At 31.5% G+C, this 23401-nt stretch overlaps 1 protein-coding gene across 2 annotated transcripts; it reads right to left on the bottom strand.

Annotated features, from left to right (window-relative positions):
- Nucleotides 1–2303: 2303 nt before the first annotated feature.
- LOC101502088 (structural maintenance of chromosomes protein 3) lies at nucleotides 2304–21437 on the bottom strand. 2 transcript variants are annotated; one of them, XM_012713165.3, is made up of 30 exons: nucleotides 21299–21433; nucleotides 20694–20730; nucleotides 20439–20514; nucleotides 19448–19486; nucleotides 19240–19307; nucleotides 19065–19136; nucleotides 16747–16826; nucleotides 16531–16609; nucleotides 16309–16426; nucleotides 16034–16209; nucleotides 15468–15713; nucleotides 15258–15379; nucleotides 14889–15033; nucleotides 13248–13420; nucleotides 12952–13051; nucleotides 11410–11546; nucleotides 10982–11183; nucleotides 9640–9727; nucleotides 9406–9555; nucleotides 8415–8566; nucleotides 7759–7950; nucleotides 7500–7683; nucleotides 7337–7407; nucleotides 7115–7266; nucleotides 6320–6488; nucleotides 5816–5962; nucleotides 5458–5553; nucleotides 4881–5055; nucleotides 3525–3716; nucleotides 2304–2606 (listed from the first exon to the last, which is right to left on the bottom strand). In XM_012713165.3, the coding sequence occupies exons 2-29, from the start codon at nucleotides 20706–20708 to the stop codon at nucleotides 3526–3528; spliced, it is 3615 nt and encodes a 1204-aa protein (XP_012568619.1). In that variant the 5' UTR covers nucleotides 20709–20730; nucleotides 21299–21433; the 3' UTR covers nucleotides 2304–2606; nucleotide 3525. The 2 variants fall into 2 exon arrangements, with proteins under 2 accessions (XP_012568619.1, XP_027187788.1); XM_027331987.2 differs by lacking the exons at nucleotides 2304–2606; nucleotides 3525–3716 and adding an exon at nucleotides 3739–4242 and having other exon boundaries at nucleotides 21299–21437.
- Between the last annotated feature and the right edge of the window lie 1964 nt (nucleotides 21438–23401).

Below are 23401 nucleotides of genomic sequence, written 5' to 3'. Positions count from 1 at the left end.
GTTCAAAAAATAAATCAGGATTCATTTTTTTTTTATAGCAAATTTCAAGAATAAAAGAAAAATTAGAAAAGTAGATATGATTCAATGAGGCTTTGAGGAAAATTTTATCAAGAAAAAATTGAGAAATAATAAAGTAGAAAAATTACGCATAATTACGCTAAATTATCATATTAGGATTCTTGATTTAAGAGAGAAGTATAGAAAAATTAATTGATATTAATTATAGAGAGAATTGAATTACATTGCATAGACTTATAGTAAATCTGATAAACAAATAACTAACTAGTTATAGTAACTATTTAAGATATCTAATATTAGTCTCTTAGATATCTAATATTGGGAGATATACAATTAAAGAAGACCTGAGAAATTTAAGACTTAAAAAGAAGATTGGAGGAAGAAGGATAGAAGATTGGGGGAAGAATGATTTGAAGAAGAATATTGAAATTGTTATATTTTTTTAAGAGGAAAAGAAAAACCATTTAACGTAAAAAAAAATAACACCATGACCAAAAAGATCAATTTCACACTTTAACTGACTAATGTTTGACAAAACAAACACTATTTTAAAATATTAGTAAAGTCGAGAACCTGATTAATCATACGGGCTAGTTTATGTTGGTTGTAGTTTTCCCTCTCGGCGTAGGGTCCTGGGTTTCTTTTGATTTGAAAAGAAAGATAGAAAATGCGTGTCACCCTTTATCCCAATAATAATTGATAATTGATTAAGACGTACTGTGAAAAGGGTTCATAGTTATCGGTAAGAAATCGTGTAAAGAATAGTTTTAGGAATTCATAAGAAATATTATTTTTAAATATGGAATGGCTTAAATTGTTGCCAAATGTCAAACTTATATGTACTTACAAATACTTAATTTATGTGTTATTAACAATCCAGCGGTTGATCCTTCGATAAAAAATCTATCAATTGAAAGGATGTTGATAATCGCAATGAAATATATTTCTTTTACTAAAAATGGCAATGAATTTTTATCTGTATCTTTATTTACAAATAATTGAATTATACAATTATTACTGTGATAATGAAAATTATATCAATAAAACATAATATTTGTTTCAGTAAAATAAAACAATAGATCCTCTATGTTGAATTTTCTTTTGGGATATTATTTAATTTTTATGCTGACTCAAATGTTATTAAAATCACCTCAAACATTATTCTGCCACAGTAGCATGATATTTCACTATTTTTAGAAGAATCATTTTCAACAAAGACTAAAAGTGGACAAATATCAAACGATAGAGATGAAATAAAATAAAAAATTTTATGTACTGAAACTACATTGATCACATATTATGGTGATTAAAAATCTATTACTCTAAATTTAATTAATATTTTAATTTAATATTGAAAGAACACATTTGTTCTTTAGAAGTAGTCTTCTGATTTTTTTGATTTGAACTATTACGCTGAAATCGAATTGCTTTTAAACTTAAATCATATCGAATTCAAGCTGCAAAATAATTCAGGTCGAATTTTAAATTGAACCAAATTTTATTATGTCAATCCTTTAGCTCGACTCATTTTTTGCTCCAATATTCCCTTTCAACTTGTTTTATATTCAACTATCAACTATTTTGTATTAAATCCTATTATTTTTAGGTAGTTTTATGCTAAAATAATTATGCATGTTTCCAACTGCTGATATTATATAGAACCAAATGGTTATTTATTATATTTGAAAACTGAATTTCACATTTAAATTTACTTTCATTACTTTGTAATAGATTTTTTTTTTACTCTAATAGAATTTCCGTTTTTAAAAAAACTATACCCTCTAAAAATTATTCTATAAAAAAAATCCTCGAGTAATTATTTAAAAGAAAACTCTACAACCCATAGTAATATTATTGTTCATCACCATTGTAAAGGAAAATCAGTTCCAAATGCGTCAACACTGTAAAAAAAGCCTACGTATCCCATATTTTGTCATAAGTTTTCATCGAAGTCTTTCATAATATTTGATGTACCTACTAAATCTTAAGCAATATCTCAAGTTAGAACCTTTCATTTGAAGAAGAAAAAAAAAATCAAATGAATGAGATGCTTTTGTACAATGAAACTCTAAGGGCACTTTTGATACAATCTAAAGTCTGAACAAGCAAAACAAAACAAATCTAGGTTACCGGATAATATTTTTTGAATATTTGACGATTGACCTCAATTTTTGTTCTTCGTAAACACTTCTTCAAATGAAACATGGAACAATTATTTGTGGTGTAAAGTCCCTTACTACTTTGCATATCAAACATATTCTCCTTATCAATAAAAAAATCAAAAATAGATTCTAATTAATATATATATATATAACTTTCATATTTTTATCAACCAATCTTCCAAGACCTTCTCCATGGATCTATGGTTACAACATTAAGCACAGATATTAACATATGCTAAAAAAGATTTACAAAAATAAATGCAGGGTGATCAACCTTTGAATTACTAAAACCTACGATGTTGTCGAAAAGTGCAGGTTGGAGAGTTGGAGAATTTGACAGAACTCGAGCATGCAATCTACGTTACATTGTTGTACATCAAAGAGTTCCGAGAGCCAATTTAGGTCGGATCATGCGAGTAGAAACACCTAATAATACATACCCACCCACTTCAAAAAATTAAAAAGAAAAAAACTATTTCTCCAAGAAATAAAATAAAAATTAGAACGGGCCAACACCACATTATGAAGTCACCACAATAAGTGGTTGATTTATTATTAAAATATAATTAATTTAACACACAGATGCACAACAATTAACGTTATTCTATGATTGAATTTTATTATATATAAAATCATAAACATAAAAGAGAGATCAACAACGACAACAATTAACGTTATTCTATGTAAAGTCATGAATCAGAAAAAATATCAAGATCATAAATTTCAAAGATCTTGTTACTAAAAATAAACTTGTTAGTTAAATAACACAACCGTATTTAATCAACAATCATGTAAAGCTTTGTCCAAAAAAAAATACAATTCTGTAAAAATAACTTATAATCAATAATAAAAGACTTAACGGCTGTTAGGTTTCAACTATCATTTGTTGTTTAAATTTTAAAAATATAACAATAAACTCTTGTTCCTATTTTGTTTCCTAATTTTAAATTTTACACGAAAAGCAATTAAAAAGACTTTCTATTATTTCCAATTTTGTGTTTACTACATACAACTTTGAAAATAAAAATGACATTTTATTAAAAGTAAAAACAAGAAATAAAAATATAAATCTTAAATACTAACTTCTTTTGATAATTAATAATAATTCATAAATAGACCATGAACATAAAACTTTAGTTGACAAAAATGTTATAGGTTAAATTTTAAAAATGGAAAGAATAAGTTCAAACAAATTCAGTTTTTCTTTTTCCCAGAAAAATTAAGTCCAGTCTGTCAAGCCTGAAGAATACAAAATAACTTCCATTTTTGCATGGCCCCAAATAACAGCGGCAGACATTCATGTCACAAACATCGGAGAAAGAAATAGTGAAGTCATAATATTACCTTATTCAGCATTGTGCGTCTGATCCTGATTAATGAATTCTAGAGCATCTTTCTCGGATATAACATTAACACGACTGACCCTGTTTTTATGTGTCACTCCATATATCTTGTCCGCAACTTTTACTAGCTCAGGGCGGAATGTTGTCGTGATAAATTGAGTGTTTGCTATGTCTGCCAGGCGCCGGATCATATCTATGGAAGTCAAGGATATCCAAAGGGACAAACAGTATAAAAGGAAATCTAGATGTCACTCAGATTATCACAACCAAGAACAAATTTTAAATATCACTAGATGTTCCTTATGAGTAATGAGTAGGTGCTAACAACACTATTTGTCAATCTCTTTCCATCACTCACTCTCTTATTAAGTGAAATACATGTGGATCCCACCACTTTATATGAGACTCATTTCCCAAATGGTGGGACCTACATGTATTTCATCCAATAAAAGAATGAATGTTGGAAAGAGAGACAGAGAGTGTTGCTAGCACTACTCGAGTAATAAATTTACAATAACCAATGCCTTTTCCTACTGGCATGGATCAAATGACCCCTAATAGCCAATCATAAATCATGTCCACTGCCATTTCTATAAGTATTGCTCCAGTCAAGCCTTACCAAGTCAGGAAACGCGTGCTTCTTACCAAGTGATAAAAGAACAAAAACACATAAATATACTTCTATAAATCAAAGATGAACCTTCCGTCCCTGAAACTCACTTGAAATTATATTTGTCATGGAAAACTATCTCCTTTAATGTGCACGAATTCTTAATAGTAATACTAAATGCAATAAATAAAAACTCATGCTATGAAGTATTTGCTGGCAATAGCTGAGGGAAAGAACAGAAACGAGGAAGTATCAATCTAACTTCTAAGCATTTTATATGGACCTAGATTGAAACAAGAGCACATGCTCAAGTCCGCAATTAAAAGAAAAGTTATTTCCATAATAGTGGCTGTCAAACAAACAATCATATGAAAAAGCTTTAAGTTAAGAGATTGAGCCTAAAAATTATTTCTTTTTTTGAAATAGCCAATTAGTTGATAATTTTGTTAGAGGGAGGAGTTGAACTCATCCTAAACACTATTTCTAAAAATTAAAAATGGGGAAACGAACAACTCTGGTGTATGGATCACTTTGTATCAAAGGCATTCAATGATTATGAACCACATACCTAAGGTTTGATGGTTTATATATTCCAATGGTTGAAGACCCTCTACGTACAACAGAAACGTTCCCCCCCAATATGCAATACAACATTTTATGATGTGACAGATGCAGCATGCAGTAAATACAGATGGAAAAATGCAAGGACAGACATGACAAGATAGCATTCAGTGATAAAATGGATACTTCCAACAGCAGTTCTGTACTGTGGATCCAATGCTGCATCAATCTCGTCAAACAGATAAAAGGGAGCCGGATCGCATCTTTGTATGGCAAAGATAAGTGTAAGGGCAACAACAGTTTTTTGACCCCCCGACAACTGCTTCATGGACTGTGTTTCCCCTTGTCCAGTAAAAGATACCTGCAAGGTATAAACATGACTAGGAATATCAGGTAGTAGGAATGCAAACCTTCAACTTTTTGGAGCAATGCAGCAGAAACTGAAGAAGCCCATATCCCCAACCAAAATGTGGTAGAGAAGAGAGAACACAAATGTGTGGGATTTACAATCAGTAAAGTGTCGGGGAACAAGACACGTCTTTGTAGGATGATGTCAAATTGTGTTTTTATTTGGTTGTGCTACAAATTAATGTAATTTCACTCTAAATGTCAACCAGAAAACAAAAGAACTGTATATCTCTAGACATGACTATTAATATTCTAACGTTGGGCCATAATGTTTGATTCTTAACATATAAAAAGCAAAACCCACATACAATGTGGTACAAATATTACATAAAAAAACAAAATTGAATACACTTGCCTTCACTTTAACTCCAATGTACTTTTCTACTCTCCCTTCTGGATTTGCTTCACGAGGACCATCCTCATCTTGATCATCATCATCATGATCACCATCCTAAGGGAAAGGAAATAAATAGAGTTTCCATCAGCAAATCAGTTTCAGAAATCTTATCTCTGGAGATTTCTCTAACAAATTTTCAAAAATACATAGAAATAAGTCAGTACTCAACCACCATAGCAAGAAACCAGTTTGACATGAAAACATAAAAAACTTAATGATGTTAAATTTTTTTTGCAACATGAAACCCAGATATCAAGCTACTAAGCATCATCTTTTCCCATAATGCAATCACAAAAATTATTTAATAGCCACAAACCTTCTTCTTCATCATAACCAGATAACCATGACCCCCCTGTACAAGTTCAGAGAATACTTCTCGGAAATGCCTAGCAACACCTTTGAAAGTGCGTTCTATTGATTCATCCTTCCGTTGATCTAACACTGATATTAGCTCTCTGATTTTCTGCATTTATTTAATGGCAAAGTCAAACAATTTAGCAATGTTGCATACAATACAATAACAGATTCAAATGTTGGCATTGAAATCAGTCCAACACTTCAACTCAAGCTGAAAACCAAAATCACATTAATACTAAATTACAAAAGGACATGATACATCAGAAAATGTGTTCAACAAGACCTACTTCATGCACACAAATAGATGCAACAACATTCAGAGCCATGAAAGATCAAGTGTTTGAAAATCCTTAGATAATAAAGTGCAGAACCAGCAATACTTATCGAGCAAACTAGCCATCAAAGGCTTTTGTATCTTCAGAAACAATTATAAAAGGCTTCCTGAACTGAAATGTCAGTATACCTCATCTCCTGCATCAAGTTCAGCTTGTCTTTTCTGAAGTTCTTCTCGCTGTTCTGTAAAATTGATGTACTGATCCAGTGCTTTCTTGTTGACATGACTAAACTGTTGCAATTGCTCGTTGCACCTGTGCAACATCTTTAGCAAATCTTTAATATTCCTCCGTTTGTACCTATCATTTCGAATGACAAAAGGAAGATAACTAACAATTAGCAAAAACCAAAGTACAGAGAAAATAGCAAACTACAATGTAACAACCATAACCTGTAACAACTCTATCTTAATGACACATTTAAAATATCAAGGCAAAGTAATCAAGTTTATCACAAAAATAATCTAGACACCATATATTCATCAAAAAAATATTAAACACAACCAATATGTGGATAACAAGTAGAAAAATTGTGTATAATAAGGTTTTGCAGACACAGACTTTATGCTCATGGTTGTTTTCTTAGACAAATTTTTGTCTACATAGGTGTAAGGATTAGCCATGCCATATTTAAAGGAAAATGGAGTCAGAAGGAATATGCTTCTGCAGAGAAGTTTGGAATATTTGCTAGAACACAATGCCTTCTTAGGAAGCAGATCCTATCATCTTTGGATTGGGAAAATATTTACCATTCACTTACATTAAATGACATGTGTAAAGAAAACGGGGTGCTTTAATGGTTTCCATATAATTTAACTGTCATTTCTTTTCCTTTTAGAATATCTTTCCACTTATCCTTCTAAAAAATAAATCTTCCACACATAAAAAGAAAGAAAAGCAAAAATAAGCTGCAAGGTAAGCCTTACGCCTCAAAAGCATCTGATGTTAATGGGCCAAGTTCCCTTATTTTCTTGGTATTTTCTTCTTCTTTAAGAGAATATGTATGCTTTTTACCCAGCAATTGCTCTAATTCTTTAGCTTCTTCCTGAAGTTTTCTGTTATACTCTTCCTCCAATGACTGCAGCCAAACAACTTCATCATTATAGACCAACAACACATAACCATCAATAAACTTAAAAGAGCAATACCTTAAATTTATTCATTTCATCTTTGATCTGTTTAATTTGCCTGGTTTGATTACTTATTCTTTCAGAAAATCCTGAGGAAGAAAACTTGGTCAAATAAAGAACAATAATTTGAGCTTCACGATATAGATAAATCATAAAAGACAACATTCGCTGAAGTTCTCACTTGTAAGCTGCTCTGATGCATCATCAACCAATATTTTAGCATCATTCAGTTCCCGCTCTTTCAATTCAGCATCAACAACCATAGAGTCAGCATCGACAGATGATATTACAGCCTCCAGCTCTTGTTTTCTTCTCCTAAGATTAGTGGTTAGATTAGTTTCCAACTCTGCTTTCCGTGCTTCAGTCTGCAAAATTTGAAGTTAAAATTATGACAATAGCCCTTTGCATGTTATGAACATCAATATAATTCACTCAATAACCTCAATGCGATCAGTCTTGCATGCAACGAGCTTCTCCTTAAGGTCTTTGATTTCAGGGTTCAAATCTGACAAAAGCTTTTTCTCTTCTGGTGTTAAATGATCAATGAGATCTGTGCCCATCTCGTCTTCTTTCGTAGCAATGCTAGTCTTAAGCTGTTCGATCTGATTATTGACATCAACAAGTGATTTCTCCTACAAGCAATTTCAGAAAAGATGGAAACCAATTAGCAGTAAAAAATATGTTAGGCCTTTTATAAAGAATGTTTATAAGAGGAGAGGAAGAAATTAATAGGCAGTTATTAAGTTAGTTATGTTTGGTGTGTGAATCAAAAGGAAACCACCTGTCATTGTTGGTTGTCCTGAAAATTACAAAGGGGTTATTTGGGAGGGAGAGACCAAGCTCTCAAAATATTGGGGAAGTGTGTGTGATTCTGATTGTTATTCCTATATTGTATTGTTGTGTAAGTGTGAAGATTGTGTAATCTTACCCTGTTGAAGTACTATTACTCCAGGGTAGCTACATATTAATTCATTATTTCTTTCATCAATTTACTCATAAATATTAGTATCTATCAAAATATCACAAGCAACTACCAATAAAAAAGAAGCTCGTGACTCAGTGATAATTGAGTATAATCTGAGAAATTCAATAACACCTTCTTTGCAAGTGCTTTAGAAATTAATTGCTTCTGTTTGTTAGAATTAGCAATGTCCTGTTTAAGCTCTTCCATCTCTGATTTGTTATGCGCACATTGTGCATCAATCTTCTGCTGCTCAGCAACAAGTTCGTTAATCTTTTGGTCTATCTGTGAGACCAGTTCAGTGAAAACAAAATCATAGGGGAAAATGGTTTTACGACAAAGAATAGCATAGGCATCAGAGAATAAATCACAAAACTAATGGATATGCGGGCATCAGAGAATAAATCACAAAACTAATGGACATGCGGTATTTCATGTTACCACGTCAAATCAAATCTAAGAGCCTCCTACAAAAAATTTAGCATAAGACAAAACAATGAATAATCTAAAGGAAAATCAATCATCATTAATGAGTGAACAAAGTACAGGAACCATATAATAGAGTGGAAAAGAAACACTGAATTTCTGTGAAGGCTTATAGAACCAACAAAGTGCAGTAACAACCAACTTTTAAAATGATAAAAACACAAGTAGAACTTTTTATTTCCTTTAACTCAGTTTGCCACGTTTCTAATAAAGCAATTTTATCAAGCAAATGAACATTAATTCATCAAATAAATTAGATTTAAGACAACCATAGATATGTCCAAGATAACAGAAAAATGTATGGTCAAACCATAATGAAATCACTGTAAAGTTGCAGTTAATCACAGAAAGTTAAAGTTAGACAAACCCATCATCTCCCACTATACATCATGTATAATAATGTAACAAGAATAAATCAAAAGCAAAAAATAAATATGACTGTTGGGCACACATTATCAAAGGGTTTCTCTTCTTATTCTAAAAGCTATTTCTTTAAAACATGTGATAATAATCAAATTCGTCCAGATTTACTTTGTTTGCTCAGTTTGATTATATGCCTTTTATAAAGAATGAGTTCTTACCTAAAAATTGGAAAATGTACAAAGTGTTTATTTCCTAATTTCCTAATATTAAAGGATATTTTGTATATTCAATTTCACTTCCTCCAATTCCTGCTCTCTAATGTGAATACTGTCAGTATTCTGCTTAATGATATTCATAAACTTCAATCTTGATCTTCGGTGATCATAAAATCCTCCGGTCATACTACCTTTTTTGCTTACTTGATCACCTATAAAGAGACAGACAACAATTTATCAAGATTAAACAGTCAATGATCCTCACTATGTAGACACATGTAAAGAGCTAGGCAAACCTTCCAGAGTTATGCAGTCCAAACCATCTGTACGAGCTACCTTTGAAGCCACATCCAGATTCTTGCAGATAACTGTTCTAGCAAATACCTAATAGAAATATCATAATTGATGTTAAGGGACATCCAATGCAACTAAATAACTAAGATGACATCACTAATGTAGACAAGTAATGTTTAGGTTTGGAGTGCTCCTCTTGGAAGGGTATTTCTCTTGAAACACCTGAAGACACTTTAGGTAGAGTGCAACTATAAATCAAACTTAGTAGCTCTAAATTAATAAACAATAATGGCTTAAATATGTTATTAGTCCCCCAAAATATATTTTTTGCTTTTGTTCCCCAAAGAGGTGTTTTGAATCTGTTTTATTTCTAATTGCTAAGAATTATTTGTTTTAATATATGGATCATATTTTTCTCTGTTATGGACATCGTACCCACCTTTGGACAAACCTGCAGTCTACGGGAAAGAAACAGGGGATTTTTTATATTTGTGCTTTTTAAATAATTAAATGAATCTTACAAAATTACACTTTAATTTAAACTTGTTTAAAATAGTAAAAAATAATTTTTTTGACCAAATGAAAAGGTGCGGGCAGCTAAAATACACCTAATTTTAATTGAGAGTAAATTTATTTAAACATGACATGCAACTCAATGAAAGAATAGAATGATTAAACCGTAAAGAAGAAGAAAATTAGCAACCACGAACTTTTAGAATCCCACAAAATCTGAAGGATTCAACTGAATAATTTTACTAATATCAATAATCTAAATAACAAAAGGAGCCTTATAGGATGATAAAGATGATAAAAAAATTATGATAAGCACCCAAGCACTAAGGGGAACGTTTCCTTAAAAACTAGTCAAGAGAAAAGAACCAAACGACCCCACTGGGCATCCATACTACACAATATGAGACTTAGCACCCCATAACATGCAAATCCATATTAAAATCGTGATTGAAATCAAATTAAATAGGAAATTCTGACCCAAGGATGTTTTTGTAAGAATGTATAACCTATTGAAGATATAATTTCAAAAATAGGACAAATATCTCTAAATTAAGAGAAAATCCTAAAATTATAAATAACATCATAATAACCCCTAAATATAACAATAATCCTTTTATGTCACATTATTCTAACTCAACATGCTGCTCTACTTGTATCAATTTTATTACGCTATTATGTTGAAACCAGATAAACCATCTTGGAATTACCTTAATAACAACATATCAACTGAAGAATCCATTTAATAGCCAAATGTAAATAAAAACATATCACCTAAAGAATCCATTTAATACACAGATGTAAATAAAAAACAACACTCGTGTAGAAGCTAACCTGACTAAATGCTGGAGTGTAATCATGTTTAAAATTCAATTTCTTTAAAAGAGGTATGACATCAGAACTCTGTGGATAAGTGACACGTGGAGTATGTACTCTGTTAAGTGGAATGAATGTAACGCGTCCACCTTTTTGTTGATTAAGATGTTTAATTATCTGGGTTGACTTGTCATCATTTTCAACAACCACATGAAACAAGCTGTTCAAACAAAGTTGTTAAATAAAAAATCAAGCCAAATATGAAAAATCATAAGACCAATAAAGAAAATTAGAAATCAAGCCAAGAACAAAAATTAAAGCTTAAAAACAATAGCTACATGCTATGCAAGTGCCGAATCCACCCCATTCCTATATCCAAAACAAAAATACACTCTATGAATGTGACATGTGGTGAAGCCTATATATTCAAAGAATTACAGGGAGACCTGTTTCCTGCAGTAACTTCAACCGCGGTGAAAAACTTTTCATCACAGTTCAGCAACTCAATAATTGGGCCGTGAACTCCAGAAATGTTTTGACTTTTGCAGATCTTCCGAACTGAATTCAGCCCTCTTCTGACATCCTACACATTGTAGTAGAGTGTCAAACATGGTGATGTATAATAATGTCAACATGCCCCAGAATAAATCTTTAGAAACATCATCAATCATGGCAGATCATCCCTAAACTAGACAGATAATAATAGCATACAATCTTCTCAAATGCCAAGTAGTCTACATTTACATTGCTCAATACTACCTCAGGCCCTATTAGTGTTGTCAAATAGCCGCAATAGTGCTATAACATAGCGGAATTTGCATGTATCGCTATTGCTTCGCGATACACTATTTAGTACAAAGTGTTGTCAAATAGCCGCTATTGCAGCATTATAACACTAGTGTAGCGGAATTTGAACAAACGGCTATTTACCGTGATCTACAATTGACAACATTGGGTCCAAGATATAAGATAAACTTGACAACATTGGGTCCAATATATAAGATAAACTTGGGTCAACAAAAGTTGATATATTTGGTTTAAATTTTAGACCAAATACGTCCATTTTTGTTGACTCTACTTTCTTTTATATATAGGACCAAAGGTAGTATTAGATAAACAAAACTGAGGCACAAATATCAAAAATCATTACAGAGAACAAAATCCTTTACTAAAGAAACAATCCAAAATATTTATTTCGGAATCAGAACCAGAAAGAGAGTGATCACATCCTTAATTGGCATCGATCTCGAAATCTTATTTTCCCCCATTATATTTTTAAACCTCACAAAGATCCTTTGATTATAACACTATATAACTTTGTAGCAATTATATTTTTAAAACTCACAAAGATACTTTAATTATAACCCTGTATAACTTTGTAGCAATTATTAAATTCGTTTACCAATTATAATTGAAAGGGAGACATGTTGCAGCAGTTCGAATGGCTAGTGTGAATGGGTCACAGGTTCAAATAATGGAATTAGCACTTGCAAATGCAAAGTTGCCTATAATAGATCCATAATAGGTTTGACCCTTCCATAGACCCCTCCATGGTGGGGCATTAATAGCACCAGGTTATCCTTTTTAGCATATTTAATTTAAAAAATAATAAGTACGCCACCACAGAATAGAATCCCTTTATTTCATTTATCACCTAAATGTCATCATCATTTTGGGGGTGAAAGAGAATCCGCAGTTTCTCTTGGATCAGAAGTCATTATAGGTCGTAAAAAAGTTGTAAAAACACTTAAAGGAAAAAGTCGAGATCATTCCTAAGTTTGTAGAAAAACATTTACATCAATGAGCACAGGTTATGTTACTTCAGACAGGGTATGTACGAATCATTAAAATTATATACAATAAACAAGCAAAAAGTACCTCACACGTAGTCAAAGGTGCAATACCTATGAAATACCATAAGGAATCCAAACATTTTATGCATTAAGAAAATACCATGCTAAAAGAAGCTAGAAAGATGGGCTACTCACTCCAGGAATTGCATGATCAAGACTCTTTTCAGCCTTCTCAACTTCAGCTCTCAATTTATCAATTTCAGCAGTAAGTTTATTCTCTCGGCTCCATAAGGACCTATAATCAAATCATAAGAATAGTCTTATTGACTATGAAAAGTAAGAAATAATATATGTTTTCTCCTTTTTATTTTTGCTACAATCCATCCTAATCCTTCATTCTACTCTTACTTTCTTCTCTTCAATGAATCTTTTCTCATCCAGAAAATATATATTTATATAGACATCACAGAAAAAAGACAAGATATACGAACTTCCTCTGATCATGAAGCTCGTCTCTTTCTACTTTATAATTGTTAAACCCTTCACGTGACTGAGCAATTTGAGATTCTAAAGTAGTAATATTTGTTCTACGGCTCTTGATATTCTCATCACAACCATGCATTTCATCATTAAGCCGTACAATTTCTTCAATCAGCTTTTTCTCCTGTGGCAAGAAAACAAAAATAAAAAACAAGAAAGCAAAATAGAAGAAACCAGAGTTTCTGTAACAGTACAAGACAATGGTAAGGGGTGTTAATCTGTGTTAGAAAACACATAGTGGAGCATAGCAGCAAACCCCAAAAACACTATAACATGATAGTGGAAAGTGGGACGGTCATTATTTTGTAATTTTTATACAATTTATATCATGTATACTATATAATATATGTGTGTGTGTGTATAAAAACTCAACAGCTAGCTGTGGTGGTCGCACTATTTCGATGTTTTATAATTTCAAAATTCCTTAATGTGTGTGTGTGTGTCTTAATGCTTAAACCTTAAGGGATTATGTTTGAGAATTTTTATCTAATTCTAAGGTGTGGAGCCATCTCTTTGCAAACTCCACTGTTTGGAACAGGGGCCGCAATGGCGTGTCCTGCAACGGCCAGGGGCTGCTCTGCTACGGTGCTATAGCACACTATTGACTACACTGACTGATTAATCACATCAGGGATTAATACTCAAGTTCCACTACCTTTATAAATACTAGGTCAACAAAATTTAACATATCAACCTTATTAATATAAGTATCGCATGGCTCAACAACCAATAGGATTTATGAACATAACATGGGATTTAGGAAATCGGAAAAAAAATTAAAAATCTATATAACCCAATTCCTATTAACTTATCTACATAAAGCATCCATTTAGAAGAGTAAGAGACCATTTTCACTAATATGCTGCTACTCATTATAAGAACAATTAACAAATTTCAAGTGTCTAGCAAACTGCTGAAAAGCCTGCTATAGAAAAACTGCCAGTAGTTTAGAGGGGCAGCTTTTAAAAATCAGAGGCAAAGTAGACTTCAAAAGCAAAAGTTAGCTGGCTTCTGCTTTTCATTCTTAAACAATAATTAACATAAAACTTCCTAAATAAATCAATTAGATTTCGTGGAAACATATATAACTTGCTTCTACAAGCAGCTTCTAATAAACAACAGCAAGACCAAACTCGGTCAAGGTATCAGGAAACACAACAATATTGCAATGAAGCACAGTCAGTAAAGAGGAGTATAAAGTAGAAGTAATTCATCTTGAATAAAGTGAATTTTCGCCTCTGGTAGAAACTGTTATAATTCGATGGTGCAGAGCCTTTTAGACAACAATACTATATAAGACTAACAAGCTTATATGATTTTGTTTGTTATAGTAATTGCACGATAAAGTTCATTCCAAGGGGATATCATATCCCTTGATCTTATGCTTCTTTCATTCTATTGTCTAATAATATTAATCTGTTATGCAGAAAAAATGTATATGCAATGGAGCACATAGATGTCATTTCTGTTTATTGAGCTAAAATTAATAGAAAATAGTTAAAAGCCTAATGAAAAGGTGATAACTCCATGCATCAAAGAAAAAACAGTATTCTGTTCAATTCAGAATATCGTGCCATTAAATGAATACTTGCCTGCGTTGTGTTTGAAGAGAGCACCCGTTCAAGATCATCAATCTCCTTTTGAAGCCACTTATCACGAGCAGCTTTACTCGAAAACTGTGTTGCACGCCCTTGCTTTTGATAAAGTATACTGAGTTGCTTCTCGCGCTCCATTATTCTAACAATTCATATATTTGTAAGAAATGCTTATGAGTAACTGCTGAAGATCCGCAATAAGTATGGAAATAATTTCATTTCTTCAGTCACATGCTAATGCACATACTATCTGTAAGCATGTAACTCTATTTTAATTATTAGAGGTAACAAACAATCCCGAATGTCAAAATGCATGCAATGTGCTTTATTGAAGCATAGCGGTAGACAAGTACAACCAAAGCATACCGCTTAGCAATGTCTTTTTCTTTCTGAACTTGATCATCGTATAAAGGACGGATTTTGTCCAGCTCATTCATTGAGTCTTTAATTTCATTCTCAAGTATCTCCAATTGTTTTGCAGCATCTTCCTGAAAGCATGTAGGTAAAAGATAAATCACGAACAGAACTACCCCATTCAACAGAACTCATAATGTGATACCATCATTAGAATAATACTTTGGAACGGATATTTCTAGATCTCTTCTCTTGTAAGTCTTTGACATCAAGCTCAAGCTCTGTGTGCTTCTTTAGTGCCGATGTTCGTCGCTTTTCAATAACTTCTTTTTCTTTGTTCAAGTTTTGAAGTTCCTTTGTTATATCTTTCAAATTATTCTCCAAATCTTTGGATTTTTCATGTGCATCAAGAACCTCATTATACTTCTTTGCTGATATTTCAGAAATTTTGGTCCGAGCTTCTTCTATCTAAAACAAGGAGTCAAGCATTGAACTTCAGTCATCAGAAATCAAATATATTAAAACCAGAATTAAAAAATGCCAAGAACAATTAAAATAACTGAAATCCTAATTTATGATTGATCTATAAAGACCGACAAAAAAATTTAGTGTTTACAATTATAAACTGCCAATAATTGCACTGTGTGATCGCATTTAAAAACTACATATCACCAAAATGGATGTGATTGACAATCCAATCATCAAGGAAGAAATAAATTCAAAGAATAAAACATGGTAAGAAATCACTTAAATAATTAAAAATGGAGAAACATTTTAATATAGATAACCTCTACAAGTTTTTGCTGAGCATCTAGAACTTCTTTGTTATATATGGCATATTCCAACGATTTTCTCTGCTTGTCAAATTGCTGATATTTTCTAAGCTCCTCTTTCTCCTCATCTAGTTCCTTCAACCTCTCGTCTAAATACTGTACAACTTGGATAATTTGTTTTCGTTTGTTACCTGTTTCACGGAAAAATACATGATAATAACATCTATAACAATAAACATAAAAGATAAAAAATCAGAAATTTAAAAAACAAAAAAGTAGGAAAGACTTGCCAGTATCCTGCATTATTTTCAAACTTTCACGACGCCTCTCCTCATAAACTCTAGTACCACCTATTTCCTTCAGTAAATCCAACCGTTCAGAGTCTTTCATCAAGGTTAGAGATGCTATCTAGGCAAGAGCAAGAAATGAGCAAGTTTAGTAATTACTTCAAAGTTTTATCATTATAACAACTTTAAAAACCAAATCATAGCAGCATCAGCATACACCAATACCTTTCCTTGTTGTACAACATAATATGGATTTGAACGAGAGAACCCAGCACTTTCCAGTAAATTCATCACTTCAGTTTTTCTGCAAATTATTTATCACCTTTCTTTAGGACGTAGGTAAATAAATACTCAAATAACCAAAGAGCATAAGATAAAATGCCAATTTATATAAAAATAAATGTATAGTATGTGCTCTGTGCCATAATTTATTATACTCACGTTATGTGTTTTCCATCGAGAAAATATTCATCCTTTTTCAAACCAATTGTCCGGCGTAAGTGCACTTCCTCCTTATCAACCTATTCACCGACACAAATAAATACCAAGATAAAGTACATGAGCAAATTCCCCAAATAAGTGGTTATCAAAAATAAAGCACTTGAATAATAAAGAAAGTAAAAAAGAAAGCTATTCAGATACAATGTAAAAAAGAAGTACATCGCCAAGCACCAATCAAGTGATTTTATGAACAACTTAGAGCAAGTTCCAAACAAATGAAATTGTATCATAAAGTTTTTCAAATAAAAACTAAGTTAGTAGGCACAATCAGAACCCTGAGAACAATGCCAAACCCATCCATAATTGGAATAATTCAAGATAGAAAAAAGGTGAGTAAAAAATGACAAAATTAGAAGAGGAAAATGAAAGTAATAATGAATACTCATCCAGTCATCACAATTTACAAGTCTTCAGTTAGCTGAATTCAAAATATCTCTTGTATTGGATTCCTTTTTTGCCTATAGATTCTTTATGTTGATAGATTGAGCAGCAAAACCCATAATGTAGCATTCAGTGCAAAAGAAATAATAAATACCCAACCATCCAACATTTAAAAATGTAGAGATTGATATAGTAAAGATAGCGAGAAAAAAAGCTGATTACTTATCAGAATCTTTGCCAAAATGCTCAATAAAAAGTTTCTAGATAAAGTCATTTTCCTTGCCATGGCAATCATGCAACAGGATCAGTGTTGTCGAAAACCACCATACATGGGCAGTGGCCTATCGTTTTAGCATGGCGGACAGAATGAAGTTGCCGGCCATGGCAGAAAAATGAAAAAACTCTTGAGAATTGAAGAAAACATGGTTTCAGCCGTGTGACCCGGCCTGCACCAGGCCCAAATGAATTAAAACCCTTGAGCAAACATTTATTGATTTTGTTTTACCTCTTCTCTTCTCGTCAATGACTAACCCCGCGCAACCACCACACATAGAGATCCTACTCCGCGCAACCATAATCCAAGGCAACCTTACCTCAGGAAGCCGCCACCAACGGCGACCTTACCCCATGCAACCACCACCTATGTGACCACCATCCACGGCTACCACTACATGCACGACCTTCATCGACAGCGACTGCAACGATCTTGGGAAGGCCACATTTTTTATTTTATTTCTTAAATTTCTGTAATACTTTTTTCTCTCCTTTTTTCGTACCATCTCTGTTCCAAGTATATGGAGAGTCTATTCACTTTTTTCTTAATTTTCCAAGTATTCATTTGCTTATCTGTTGATTGTTAAATTCTTTTCTTAATTTATTTGTCTCATTTTATATAAATTGCTATTATAATTCTATTTATCTAATACAGTATTTTTTTTGTTTATTTCTGTGTTTTTAATTATATATATCTTTTTTTCCGCTATAGGCCAATATACCCAGTGTTGTCAAGATTGAGATCCTAGGGCAGATCAGGAGGGGATTACAACATCATAAAATGTAGAATCGTAACAAAGATTGGAAGATCTTCCTAAAACAACAAAGTATGATAAAATATATATAATATAGTTATTGTTTATCTATATAATATAAAATATATTGATTATAAGTTTTTACAATTATTATTCTGTCTTAAAAAATATTGTCTAAAACAATATATGCTTCTTAGATATAGATGACAAAACTATTTTTTAACAAATCTGCGTGAACCTCTCATTTTTGTTTCAAACTTTTGTCCCTTTTTTCCATAAAAAAGTGCTCATTTAATTAACAGATGGGCCCAAAACAAGAGAAAACCCAAATGTAAATAGTCTCTACCTTAATTCCCCATCTAGGTATTACGAGTTAAAACGAAACAGCCGCCGCTTTCATTCACTTTCTTCTTTTGCTATTTGCTCAACACTTTAGTGGTCGGAAAACATGGGTGATGGCGGGGAAGTCGTCGGAGGGAAGGTTCTTTAGAGTTTCAGTCACAATTTTGGGACGTGGGTCACAAGAAATCAACCAGAAAATCAAGTTTTTGGGATGGCAGGAAATCCCTCGATCTCACGATTTTTGCAATCTTCGAAGCAATCTCACGCAATTCAAGCTAAATACAATTCTGAGCACAATGAATATCTGAAGGGGTGAACAAGATCGCAAAATTGGACAATTCTACGATTTTTTTAACGATCTTAACAACATTGGCCATACACCATCCGCCATACTTATATGGCGAATTTTTGGCTCTCCGCCATTGACAACACTGGTCAGGATAAAATTTACGCGCAATGAAACTATTATAGAAAATAGAAATGAAACTATTATTTTTAAAATATTACCGGGATACGATTGTCCGAATTATCAAACACAATCTCCACAAATGCAGATAAAACCTGGTGTCCAGCCCCTTCCTGTAAAGAGAATAATTCATCTTAGCATTATCAAATTCTACAATCGATTAGTCCTTGGTAGGAGCCAAAAGTATCATAAGAGGAAGTATGAAATGTGCCGTACATGGAGTAGTGCATGCCTATCCTCACTGCGTAGGTTCTGAAAGAGATCACTCAATACAAATCGAATGGCTACATACAAAAGAAAAGGGGGGGAAAAAGGAGTGGCAAATTCAAGGTGAGAGATCCAGTTTCAGCTTCTTCACAAACAGTAAAAGCTGGTCAAGTAATGAGTACAGTGGCACAGGACAAAGAAACGGCAATTATCTTACCATGGAAAAAGTTTGTTTTACCAGATCCATTAGCACCAACTGCAAAAAAAAAAGAGCAAACAGATACTAGTGATGTTACTAACAAAAACAATTGTAGCACATTAATTTAACCAAAACAGGAAAGATGCAAAATGACTTTTTGAAGCAACTTCACATTAAATTAGATAGAAGAATGATCAGAGTATAAAGAAATCATGAAAATGAAGACTATGTATTATGTAATGAACAAATAATGTAATTCGGCCAAATAGGATCATAACATAGTATAAAGTTTCCATTTTATAAAGAGTAATATTATATTTATGTCTATCTGCAATTGTTTAAAAAAAACAATTTACAAATACAAACTATGCCGACAAATATCATTTGTTATTATAAAAATAAAAACTAATAGTAGGTTTCTACAAGCTATGATGTACACAAACGACACTTGACTGAATTATCGTATCAACATTATACTTAGTTGAGCTGCCATCATGATATGTCATGAATGATATGCCCAAACAGTGTTAACAATAGCGACATGTGGAAAATAGCAAAACACCAAAAATCCGCTATGTGAAGCAGCGGATAGAGTTGCGGTCAAATAGCGGAGGCCGCATAGAGGTCAAAATAAGTAAATTATATATAAAAAAGACATGTTGCATACAAATAAAAAAAAGGAATGGGAATACTCAATAACTTTTTAGTTTTCCTATAATAAAAACAGGCCACGTCTGGCACTCGGTGCAAAATTTTCAGTTTTATTATTTTAAAATACCTAAAATTTGATTTTTAATTCCCGCTATTGCTGCTACAAGAAACTAGAATAGCGGCCACTTTTGTCCTAGTAGCGAAACTAGGATAGCATCAAGGCTTTCATAGCAAATTCATCAAAATCCGCTATGCTATATAGCTGCTATTTGACAACATTGTGCCCAAATCATTCATTTCAAAGGATTATGCTGAATCAATATAAGAAAACATCTAAGTTTTTCAGTAAAATTATTACCAACACAATTAACTTTAGGACTGAAATCCTCTGTGGCAATTTGCTCTCGGTAACTCTTGAAACCTTCAATCACAACCTTTTAAAAAAATATACAAGTACATCAGAAGTCCATTCAGCAAGGAAACAACTTCAAAAAGCAACAACATAAAAGGATACCTAAGAAAAAAAAGTTGAAATGCGAAAAAGTAGCTAATGGTATATTACAGCAAAAATAAACGCAAATGAAAAGTAATAAATGTATCAAAGCACAATTACCTGCTTAATAAACATGTTGAAACTATCATAACCAAACCTACAAGAGCAAACAAATAAAACCTCCATAAGCATGATTATATTAGAAACACAATCCAAAATTATACACACGTTTTCTCAAACAACACCATAAGCTTAAATGTAAAAGCTTAAACAAGGTAACATCAAAATTCACAATAAAATTCAAAAATCATTTCATTCGTGATATAGGCATATAGCATATTAACAGAACCAGTAAAACAATATTAAACTCAAAAATGAAATAACCTAATTTTCCAATGCGTCCTACTTCTAAAGCAGTGTCAAAAACAAGACAGTTTCGGCTCTAAAATCAAAAAACTCATAACAGCTACGGAAAATCATGCTCGAAATCATAGAAACAAGTATTCATTCACGCTTTAGCATCGAAATCAAGTAGCGGAGCGAGAAAATTAAGTAAAATCTGCTTCGGAAATCGTTTTAGGGTTTCAACGGGTTTTTCATTGGAAATGAGAAGAAAAAAAAACATTACAGCGAAAAGACGAACGAAAAGCATAAACGTGTGAAGAATTTGAAGAGATCAACGAAATTGAGTGAAGAGTATAGTTGAAGAGCGAGAGAAAACGTACCTGGGAGAAAGTTGAGTAGAATGGAGTAGCAAAGTTGAAGTTGAAGCTTTCTGTTATTGGTTTTGTATTTTAGCGTGTTTTGGGTGCGAAGGATAAACCGTGCGCTACGGGAGTGAACTTTAGTGATTCGGGGAACGTGGAGGGAATGGGGGGAAAAAAAGAAGCGCCAAATATGAGGGAAAATGTTTTTTGTTTTCGTTTTCTACCATAACAAAAATCTTAGTAAACCAAGACGGTAGACGTCAATATTCCGTCACGATATGAACTCTGCGATACGTTGACTAATGGTTAAGGAAAATATTCTAAATTCAGTTTTTTCTTATATATATAATTAACAAAATATCTGTTCCCTTCGCACGAGTTACTGATTTATATAAACTTAATATTATTTCTTTACGTGATTTATAAAAATGGTATATCAATTTATAAAATTGGGAATATGTTTGGAAAGTTATAAGTAATGATAGACAAAGACGTATAAAATATAATTGCATAATTTTTTCAATTAATTATTTGTTAAATAAAAGTGAAGTAGATAAAAAAATTAATTTATTTTGGGTATATCAATGTTAATAAATTATTATGAATATATATTAATGTCAATAATTATGTAATTAGTGGTTTATTTGAAATTGTATATGTCAAGTCAGCTATATTTAAATAGGAATTATAGAAAAATGAATTAAGATATTGTTTCTCTTAATTGATAATAGACAACATATTTCTTGCAATTCTTTAATTTAATTTTAGTTAATAAATCAGTCATTTATTTTTTTTATCTTGAATTGATGTTTTATTTAATTTTAAGTAATGATTTTATTTTTTATGTTTTAAAATGTAACAATGTTATTTTTTTTTTTTACAGAAATACAAAAGTTTATCATCATCTTTAAACAAAACTCATAAAATTAATTATCATCTTCAATAAAATTTAAATTTTCATCAAATTCATAACTCAAATCTTTAAAATAAACTTATATTTCTATCTAAAAGAAGAAAATATGAGTTTATTTATTTGATAAATTTAGTGTTGTTGTTGTCAGAGATAAATATATGTTTACTTGAAGATTTGAGTTATAAATCTTGAAATTGATAATAAATTCAATTTGAAGATGATGAATATTACGAGTTTATGTAAAAATAATATTATTAATAATTTAAGACATAAATAATAAATAAATTTTGTCTTCAAATGTATAAATAAAGTGATAGAAAGTGAACACTCAATGTATAAAATTATGTGTAAGACTCCAAAAAAATTAATGTAGTAATTTATTTTATGAGATAATGAGTGTCGATTTGTGAACCAATGAGTAAAAAGAAACATTATGTGCTCTAAAATTTTTGAGACGGGAAAGGGTAATTCAATAGTTGGTTCAAACTTTGTCCGTATTTTATATTGGTTGATGTCTTGTTCTCCGTTAAAGATTTCTATTTTTTTGGATTACGATCATATTGACCCAAACTTTAGGAGTAAAAAGGATGGATGATTTTTGCATCACTACTTTTTGTTAAACACTTGTTTTTGTGATCTAAAAAATATTTTATTTATACCTTTTTGTTTATTTGAAATCACAATACCTTGGTCATATTTTTAGAAAAACTATGTTTGTTTGTCTTCTACTTCTTCAACTTTGTCTCTTTAATGACGAGTCTTACTTCAACCTAATTTTGTTCATCTTCATTACTTTCATTCATATAAATTGTATTCATCTTTTTTAATTCTACTCAATTGATTATAAAGATTACAATTATGTTTTTTTTTTAATTAAATTATGATCGTTTACTTTGTGACAATATTTTTTTCTTCTAAAATGTGCGTTTGTTTTTATATTAAAAAACTCTTGAAGTAAATCATTGTCTTAGAGATAAGATAAAATATTATTTTATAAAAATATATTTTTGATAATTTTTTTCTTTATTTTGATATTTTCATTGTTTTTAAAGGTGTAGATAATTATATTCAAAATATTTTGCATTCTTATTAACGAGTAAAATTAACACAATTTTTATAAAATATTTCACAAGCAAACGGTTTTCTAGATGTTTTTTCTTTGAATAAATGTAGGCGGTGATCAAAGTTTTCTTCTAAAAATATAACTG

Source organism: Cicer arietinum, chromosome 2, assembly GCF_000331145.2.
Source record: "Cicer arietinum cultivar CDC Frontier isolate Library 1 chromosome 2, Cicar.CDCFrontier_v2.0, whole genome shotgun sequence".
NCBI classification, from domain to species: Eukaryota; Viridiplantae; Streptophyta; class Magnoliopsida; order Fabales; family Fabaceae; genus Cicer; species Cicer arietinum.
The sequence above is the reverse complement of the archived record's forward strand: the minus strand, read 5'-3'. Positions and strand labels throughout refer to the sequence as shown.

Excerpts from the sequence above, each read along its gene's own strand:
- LOC101502088 (XM_012713165.3), bottom strand. Across the intron at positions 15,034-15,257 it reads GAAAAAGACATTGCTAAGCG|AATAATGGAGCGCGAGAAGC; the intron begins GTATGCTTTGGT and ends ATGAATTGTTAG. Across the intron at positions 5,554-5,815 it reads TGGTTATGATGAAGAAGAAG|GATGGTGATCATGATGATGA; the intron begins GTTTGTGGCTAT and ends CCTTTCCCTTAG.